This window comes from Salmo salar, chromosome ssa14, assembly GCF_905237065.1.
Source record: "Salmo salar chromosome ssa14, Ssal_v3.1, whole genome shotgun sequence".
Lineage (NCBI taxonomy): Eukaryota > Metazoa > Chordata > Actinopteri > Salmoniformes > Salmonidae > Salmo > Salmo salar.
The window spans coordinates 17,165,980-17,175,979 of record NC_059455.1 but is presented as its reverse complement, the minus strand read 5'-3'; the positions used below and the strand labels follow the sequence as shown (position 1 = coordinate 17,175,979).

Below are 10,000 nucleotides of genomic sequence, written 5' to 3'. Positions count from 1 at the left end.
AGACGGAGAGTAGGGGAGGGGTAAAAGCAGGGGGAGGATAAGGGAGGAGGATAACGGAGGGGGAACAAAAGAAGGGGCGAGGAGAGACTTCGCTATGGGGCAGCCCCAAAAATCACACACACTGCAGACAGCCTGACTGTGTCTCTGGGTGCACAGACAGACATGGTAGTTCGTCTCAGAACAGGCTTCTGGTCAGAGCTGGTATGAAAGGGAATTTCACTGCCAAGACGCAAGCCTCAGCCACGACACTCTGGCGAGGTCCCTCCTTAATATATCTGACTGTCAGTCCCTCAGTCGTCACCACAACCCCCCCTCCCCACTCAACCTCTCTATCACTCTCTCAATGTCCCTCTCTCTCTCGCAACCTCTCTCTCCCTCTCAACCTCTCTCCCTCTCCCGTCTCTATCGCTCCCTCTCAACCTCTCTCTCCCTCTCAACCTCTCTCCCTCTCCCGTCTCTATCTCTCCCTCTCAACCTCTCTCTCCCTCTCAACCTCTCTCCCTCTCCCTGTCTCTCTCTCTCTCTCTCTCCTTTCAACCTCTCTCTCCCTCTCCGTCTCTCTCATTTTCTCTCTCTCTCTCTCCCTTTCAACCTCTCGCTCTCCCTCTCAACCTCTCTCTCCCTCTCCCCGTCTCTCTCTCCTCTTCTCCCACCCTAAACAACTGTCTCTCTCTCCTTCTCTTCTCCCACCCTAAACATCTCTCTCTCTCTCTCTCTCTCTCTCTCCTTCACCACAAAGCAAGCCAGGCTGCAGTGCTCTCCTCTACAGGTTGGACCCACATGTTGAGTGATGTGAAGGCACTGTTGGAGACACAGCTGTTTGGGTTTACGGTATATGTAGGCCCATCTGTTACTGTGATACATAGGTCTATCTGTTACTGTGTGTGTGTGTGTGTGTGTGTGTGTGTGTGTGTGTGTGTGTACATGCAAGTGTCCATGCATTATGATACAAAGAGAGAGTGAGACATTGAGATATGAGAGTGTGAAAGACAGAGAACCCACACCGGTTGAATCAATGTTGTTTCCACGTCCTTTCAATGGAACCAATGTCGAATAGATGTTGAATTGACGTCTGTGCCCAGTGGGAAGGAGAAAGGGGTGACGCCTTTGCCCAGTACAGAGTGCAGCCCCTTCTGCCTCTCCCTGCGATTCTGACATCAGGATTCCAGATGTCAGATGATAAACAAACAGATTGTCATAACCTTCTAGTTATGTGAGGCATTCAGAAGCACTACAGACGCATTGTCCTCCTCCACATGGTTTAGGAATCAGCACTGAGATATCTCACCTCTCGCTGGCCTTACTGTACCACACACACAAATACACACACCCTGACCCTCTCTTGGAGATCATGGCTTGGAGGAGAATTTCTCTCTCTCTCTCTCTCTCTCTCTCTCTCTCTCTCTCTCTCTCTCTCTCTCTCTCTCTCTCTCTCTCTCTCTCTCTCTCTCTCTCTCTCTCTCCCTCCCTCCCTCCGTCCCTCCCTCCCCCATAAAGTATACAACAAGAAAGTAGAAAAAAGATAGTGTACTCAAACGAACTCACAGAGACCATGCCAGATGCTGTGTTTGGATTTCTGGATGACAGAGAGAGTGGTCGGACTGACAACCCTTGTTATCCTGAGTGAAAGTGCTGGTGTTGAACGTGACACATTAAAAAAAAAAAACTTTTTGAAATACGTGTTGTTGATGATAATAATGACGATGAGGATGAACAATGTCATGATACTAGTGATAAGAATAAGATGTATGTGTACAGATGTAGGATCTTCATTTGAGCCAGTTTGCTACAGCAGGAAAATAATCCTGAAGCAACCGGAAATGTGAATGATTATTCGGATTATAATTAATGGGCATTTTTGTAGGGGTTAATATATTTTTCGTTTTATAACTGGAAATTACAAACATCAGAAGCCTTTTTAAACCTCAAATGCACTAAAAGTTTTAAATGTTCTGCAAATTAAGATCCTACATCTGTACAATGTATCTGTTTGGAGTCTATCTGCTTTGTACATTCTCCCTTTCTGGAGTGTTGTGTGAAACATTCACATCTATGTCATTTTATTAGTCCATTGAGACATTATCACACACATATGCGCACGCACGCACGCACAAACACACACACAGATACTGTATGTATGTGAATGAATAGGTGTCCCAGCTGTTGTACAGCATATGGAGAGTATAGAGTGATATGGGACAGTGTGTGTTATTTTCCTGCTGCTTTCTGGGAATGCGCGGTCCACCATACCCACAGATCCTCTGTGAGACCCGCCCCTCTCCAGGAAATACAACTCTACTAGGACAGTGCACCTTTCCTACTGCAGCACCTATCCTACTGGAGCACCTTTGCTACTGCAGCACCTTTGCTACTGCAGCACCTTTGCTACTGCAGCACCTTTTCTACTGGAGCACCTTTCCTACTGCAGCACCTTTCCTACTGCAGCACCTTTCCTACTGCAGCACCTTTCCTACTGCAACACCATACCTACTGCAACACCTTTACTACTGCAACACCATTCCTACTGCAGCACCTTTCCTACTGCAGCACCTTTACTACTGCAACACCATTCCTACTGCAGCACCTTTCCTACTGCAGCACCATTCCTACTGCAGCACCTTTCCTACTGCAGCACCTTTCCTACTGCAACACCATTCCTACTGCAGCACCATTCCTACTGCAGCACCTTTCCTACTGCAGCACCTTTCCTACTGGAGCACCTTTCCTACTGGAGCACCTTTCCTACTCGAGCACCTTTCCTACTGCAGCACCTTTACTACTGCAGCACCATTCCTACTGCAGCACCATTCCTACTGCAGCACCATTCCTACTGCAGCACCATTCCTACTGAAACACCATTCCTACTGCAGCACCTTTCCTACTGCAGCACCATTCCTACTGCAGCACCATTCCTACTGCAGCACCATTCCTACTTCAGCACCATTCCTACTGCAGCACCTTTCCTACTGCAGCACCTTTCCTACTGCAACACCTTTCCTACTGCAGCACCTTTCCTACTGCAGCACCTTTCCTACTGCAGCACCTTTCCTACTGCAGCACCTTTCCTACTGCAACACCATTCTTACTGCATCACCATTCCTACTGCAGCACCTTTCCTACTGCAACACCTTTCCTACTGCAGCACCATTCCTACTGCAACACCTTTCCTACTGCAGCACCATTCCTACTGCAGCACCTTTCCTACTGCAACACCTTTCCTACTGCAGCACCATTCCTACTGCAACACCTTTCCTACTGCAGCACCATTCCTACTGCAGCACCATTCCTACTGCAGCACCTTTCCTACTGCAACACCTTTCCTACTGCAACACCTTTCCTACTGCAGCACCATTCCTACTGCAGCACCTTTCCTACTGCAACACCTTTCCTACTGTAACACCTTTCCTACTGCAGCACCATTCCTACTGCAGCACCATTCTCCAGAATATAGAATGGGGAAGCATATTTACTGTAGCTCCACACAGCAGGAGTTATAATTCTACTGGGACACAGTGCCATTTGCTTTGGACATATAACACCATCCTGGCCTCTTTTCTCAAATCTGGACTCCTCTTCTCCCCTCCTCTACTTCGCTCCTCTCCTCTTCCCTCACCTCTCTTCCTATCCTCTCCTCTCTCATATATTTTCCTCCTCCCTTCCTCCCTTCGCCTCTCCTCTCTTCTCTTTTCCGTCAAGGTAGGCTAGGACATTCCCAGGCAGGGTAGATGCAGGCTAACAGGTCTACAGTGAGTACAGGGCCTCAGGGCTCCAGTCTTTCCCATACAGCCTCATAGGAGGGTCTTTGTTTCTACCCTTCAGGCTTTGGGGGTCCCCACTGCAGGGCTGTGCCTCACTCCGCTCTCCCAACAATGGGCCTTTATCCTGCCAAGGCCTCCCTGCCCCCCCGGTCCCTCTCTCATCCACTCTGCTACCTACCCCGACCAGGGGCACAGGGGCGAGAGGGGCACAGGGGTGAGAGAGGGGCACAGGGGCGAGAGAGGGGCACAGGGGCGAGAGAGGGGCACAGGGGCGAGAGGTGCACAGGGGTGAGAGAGGGGCACAGGGGCGAGAGGGGCAACCCCCTTTCATGCCCTCTCCTGTTGCTCCCTCACTCTCTCTCTCTCACACTCACACACACTCACACACACACACACACACACGAGAGGTTGCTGACTTAACAGTGGTTGGATAACAGTGCACCATGGGGTAAGCCGGGCCGACTCAATTTCACACATTTCTCAATAAATATAGTGGCTCACTGAACCAAAGGATAAGTCTGTAATCTCACAAAGACTCTTTCTTTTCTCTCTGTTACTCTCTTTCTCACAAACACACACACATGCACACACATACCGACACACACACAGACTGCTGAAGAGTGCCGCTGGCCTTAAAAAGTGTCAGATGAACCATATCTTCTCAAAGTGTCAGATGAACCATATCTTCTCAAAGTGTCGGCTGAACCATATCTTCTCAAAGTGTCAGATGAACCATATCTTCTCAAAGTGTCAGCTGAACCATATCTTCTCAAAGTGTCAGATGAACCATATCTTCTCAAAGTGTCAGCTGAACCATATCTTCTCAAAGTGTCAGATGAACCATATCTTCTCAAAGTGTCGGCTGAACCATATCTTCTCAAAGTGTCGGCTGAACCATATCTTCTTAAAGCTGAGGGATGATTTCATTTGTTTAGCCTGATGTTGTCTTCCAGCACTCTATGTGCCTCCTCTCTCTTCTCCTCCTCTCTACCCCTCTCTTCTTCTCTCTACCTCTCTCTTCTCCTCCTCTCTACCCCTCTCTTCTCCTCCTCTCAATCTCTCTCTTCTCCTCCTCTCTACCCCTCTCTTCTCCTCTCTACCTCTCTCTTCTCCTCCTCTCTACCCCTCTCTTCTCCTCCTCTCCACCTCTCTCTTCTCCTCCTCTCTACCTCTCTCTTCTCCTCTCTTTCCCTCTCATATGTTCATGGTAACAGAGAACACCAGGGTTGTTTTAACTGAGAGACATGCTGTGTCAGAAAGCTTGACATGATGAATGTGTGGTCTCTCTAAGAGCCAATGATACATTTTTAAGTGCATAAAGTCAGGAACTGGGCCTCTTTTCTCTGTCTCTCTCTCTCTCCCTCCCTCCCTCTCTCTGTCGTTCTCTCTCTCTCTCTCCCTCTCTCTCTCTCTCTCTCTCCCTCCCTCTCTCTGTCGTTCTCTCTCTCCCTCTCTCTCTCTGTCTTTCTTTTGGTCTCTCTCAGTGCCAGAGAAGAAAAAAAGAGAGAAAAGAAGGGGAGAGTAGAGACAAAAAAATAAGAGTTCCTTTCATCAGAAGCACAGTGCCCTCTACTCCCACAATCCCCATGGGCCAGACTAAGAGACATGCAGTATGGACGACGAGGCCAAACTAAAACAATAGCATAAAGGACAAACAATATCAGATGGATGACCAGGGTTGTCTCTCTCTCTGTGTGTGTGTGTGTGTGTGTGTGTGTGTGTGTGTGTGTGTGTGTGTGTGTGTGTGTGTGTGTGTGTGTGTGTGTGTGTGTGTGTGTGTGTGTGTGTGTGTGTGTGTGCCATGGTAACTGAAGCCAGGCAGGGGCCACCGCAGGCCCCAGTGTTGTCATAATTGCATAGGGAAGAGAACGTTCTAGGAACGCTTATGAAGCCCTTCCAGAGATGGAATAAGTTACAGATCAGCGTTTGCTCATACACACACACACATGTACACTCTCTCACACATACACAAATGCATACACACGTGCAAAGACACACAGACACACATGGCAGTGGTTTAATGTCCAGGTGATGGGTGGATCCCACACAGCCATGTACAGGAAGAAGGATCGAAATCCACGCCCCCAAATCAGCACCAAACAAACAGCTCATAAATAAGAATGAGAGAGAGACAGAGATAGAGACAGACAGACAGACAGACAGACAGACAGACAGACAGACAGACAGACAGACAGACAGACAGACAGACAGACAGACAGACAGACAGACAGACAGACAGACAGACAGACAGACAGACAGACAGACAGACAGACAGACAGACAGACAGACAGTGCTATCCTTCATCCAACAGGGAAAGATGTTCCTTATGACTTCTACATTCCCTCGCTAATCAACAACAGCTTCATAATACCACACGCAGGCTTATTACACCAACACACAAACACACACTCTACCAGCAGAGCCAGTAGAGTAGGGCAGCGTATGAGCTTCTAAACAACAGAGTGGTCATCTTTCCTGTCTTACCTCTTCGACCCCCCCTCTCTTTCCTTCCTCTCTCTAACCCCCCCCGGGCCATTTCTCCAGTCTTACCTCGCCACTACGTCATCTCACATCACCTATACTCCTTTGTCCTCCTCTCTCATCCCCCATCCCTCTCTCTTTCCTTCTCTCCAGTCTTACCTCGCCACTACGTCGTCTCACATCACCTATACTCCTTTGTCCTCCTCTCTCATCCCCCATCCCTCTCTCTTTCCTTCTCTTCAGTCTTACCTCTCCACCACGTCATCTCCGCTCCAGCAGGTAAAGTCGTCCATCACCATCTCTCCCTCGCACAGCATCTCTGGAAGCACTGCAAAGAATGACTTGTAGCGCTGGATGTAGCTCAGAAACTCCCTGAGATGGAAAGAGAGGATGGAGAGAACAGAAAGGATGGAGAGCGACAGGATAGAGAAAGGAGGGATAGAGAGGTGGGAAAGAGGACAGAGGCCAGAGGGGTGAGAGTCAGGGTACAGACTAAGTGGTTGTTCCACTGGATATCATAAGGTGAATGCACCATTTTGTAAGTCGCTCTGGATAAGAGCGTCTGCTAAATGACTTAAATGTAATGTAAATGTATGTTATAAGAAACACAGCATACTGTAACATCTATGGTTACCACCCAACTACACTTCACACAGTACACATCATACTGTAACATCTATATCTATGGTTACCACCCAACTACACTTCACACAGTACACATCATACTGTAACATCTATGGTTACCACCCAACTACACTTCACACAGTACACATCATACTGTAACATCTATGGTTACCACCCAACTACACTTCACACAGTACACATCATACTGTAACATCTATGGTTACCACCCAACTACACTTCACACAGTACACATCATACTGTAACATCAATGGTTACCACCCAACTACATATGATATGTAATCATGAAATGAATTTGTTAATAAAATGACAGGTGCATAGACAGAACCTAAAGGAATACTGTCGAACCTAAAGGAATATAGTTCCCATAGATCTTTAAACACATTGAAAATAATATAGATGCTGTAGTGACTGGTGGCCAAACAAGAGAATCATTCTGATCAGGCACCTGTTACGGCCACCCAAGATACAGGGGAACTCCAATAGGAGGGGTCATGTGAGGTCACATGCTGTTAGGACCCCATCAGTCAGGGCTGTCATGATGATAGTATCAGAGCCCCCCGTTAGGGGTGGGCCGCGAATGGGATCCTAATGAATGACGAGGGGATTATGAAGGGTTAAACCATATCATTAATCACCTGTCACTAGCCAGATAGAGAGACAGACAGACAGACACACACACACACATATGTTGAGAGACATCATAGCCTGATACAATACTGATGACAACATAGTGCTGTCACACAGAGAGAGAGAGAGAGAGAGAGAGAGAGAGAGAGAGAGGCATACCAACAGAGAGATAGAGATAGAAACAGAGGGCACAGACAGAAAGACACACGGACAAAGACAAACATACATATGTGAGACTGAGAAGCAGAGACAGAGAGAGGTAGTTGTCGTTCACCAGATGGGTGGGTTGGTTGGTCATGCTTACCTAGAGATCTTTTTCAGACTTCTAGGTTTATCGTTCTTGGAGGGTTTCAGGGGGAATGAACTGAGGATGGAAGGAGTCCGGGGGGGGGGAGAATGACACAAGCAGGAGAGGTGCAGGGAGAGAAAACAAAGAAAACAGGGGGAGGGACAAAATGAGGGCAAGACAAAACAAGGAGGGGAGGGAGAGGAAGAAATAATCAGTTTACGACCCTGGATAAGGGTGAGTCATGCACATGCAGAGGTCAGAGGTCAGGGTGGGAAACACCCCAAAAACCCCACCAAACACACCCCACACACACCCCTCCCACACACCCCATACAGTAGGTTGAGACACTCATTTGTTGTCCCACGTGACAGTGTTAAAACAGCTATTGAAAGTCATACAAGTTAGCAATTAAATTCACATTTGAGAATACAACACAACTGTATGTGTGTACTACCCCTTTTTCACAAAGTAAATTGATATTGTTGTCTGGAAATTAGATTGTTGTGTGGAAATTAGATTGTTGTGTGGAAATTAGATTGTTGTGTGGAAATTAGATTGTTGTGTGGAAATTAGATTGTTGTGTGGAAATTAGATTGTTGTCTGGAAATTAGATTGTTGTCTGGAAATTAGATTGTTGTGTGGAAATTAGATTGTTGTGTGGAAGTTAGATTGTTGTGTGGAAATTAGATTGTTGTGTGGAAATTAGATTGTTCTCTGGAAGTTAGATTGTTGTCTGGAAGTTAGATTGTTGTCTGGAAGTTAGATTGTTGTGTGGAAATTAGATTGTTGTCTGGAAGTTAGATTGTTGTCTGGAAGTTAGATTGTTGTCTGGAAGTTAGATTGTTGTGTGGAAATTAGATTGTTGTGTGGAAATTAGATTGTTGTGTGGAAGTTAGATTGTTGTCTGGAAATTAGATTGTTGTCTGGAAATTAGATTGTTGTCTGGAAGTTAGATTGTTGTCTGGAAATTAGATTGTTGTCTGGAAATTAGATTGTTGTCTGGAAATTAGATTGTTGTCTGGAATGAAAATGTCCTTTAATTTTCAACCAAGGGAACTATCCCATTCGACAAACAAATATATTGAACTTAACTGGAAACATAAAGTATAAGTCATAAAATTAGTGTCCACTCCTCTCTACTCCATTCTGTGTTATCATAATACAATTAAATTACAATATATTTATGTCAAATTCCATTTCCCTTGTTATTCCACTATATCATATTCCTTTCCATTCCCTCCTGTGGCTACTGGCCTTGTGCCTCTGCCAGTGTAAACTGCTGTGTGTGATGAGGATACTGCCCACTGGGCTGTGGGTAGGCTGGCAGAGGGCTGGGCACTGGATACTGTTGGCATGGAGCAGGCTGGCAGTGCCAGGGAAAGACCGTCAGCTAGACTGGCACCACGATACCTGGGTGTCTGTGTCAGTGAGTGAGTGAGTGAGTGAGTGAGTGAGTGAGTGAGTGAGTGAGTGAGTGAGTGAGTGAGTGAGTGAGTGAGTGAGTGAGTGAGTGAGTGAGTGAGTGAGTGAGTGAGTGAGTGAGTGAGTGAGTGAGTGAGTGAGTGAGTCTGTGTGTGCCTTAATGCCTTATATGTGTCTGTGTCTGTGTGAGTGAGTGTGTGTGTCTGTGTGCCTAATATGTGACTGTGTCTGTGAGTGAGTGTGTGTGTGTGTGTGTGTGTCTGTGTGAGTGAGTGTGTGTGTGTGTGTGCCTAATATGTGACTGTGTGTCTGTGTGAGTGTGTGTGTGTGTGTGTGTGTGTGTGTGTCTGTGTGTCTGTGTGCCTAATATGTGACTGTGTGTCTGAGTGAGTGAGTGAGTGAGTGAGTGAGTGAGTGAGTGAGTGAGTGAGTGAGTGAGTGAGTGAGTGAGTGAGTGAGTGAGTGAGTGAGTGTGTGTGTGTGTGTGCCTAATATGTGACTGTGTGACTGTGTGTCTGTGTCTGTGTGAGTGTGTGTGTCTGTGTGCCTAATATGTGACTGTGTGTCTGTGTGTGCCTATGTGATAGCACTGAGGTGGGCAGCTGATCTGAGCTGGGGCTATGGTAGTCTGGGTAAACAGGAAGCGGTCCGTCAGTATTAATCTTCCCCCCTCCCTGTGGGCACTGCCCTGCCAGCTGCTGTGGGCACCGGGTGCCTCAAAGGACGAGGTAGAGGGGGAATCGGACCGTGTGGGGGGATGTGTGTAACACACAGTATG

At 47.1% G+C, this 10,000-nt stretch overlaps 1 protein-coding gene across 1 annotated transcript in view; it reads right to left on the bottom strand.

Annotated features, from left to right (window-relative positions):
• The window catches only part of LOC106568853 (glypican-5), a 202,349-nt gene that overhangs the window by 115,916 nt on the left and 76,433 nt on the right, over window positions 1-10,000 (bottom strand). The window contains exons 5-7 of the mRNA XM_045693658.1: window positions 9,813-9,937; window positions 7,816-7,875; window positions 6,489-6,611 (exon numbers count right to left, since the gene is read on the bottom strand). Coding sequence (XP_045549614.1) covers window positions 6,489-6,611; window positions 7,816-7,875; window positions 9,813-9,937 — 308 coding nt within the window. The remainder of the gene's footprint in view (window positions 1-6,488; window positions 6,612-7,815; window positions 7,876-9,812; window positions 9,938-10,000) is intronic.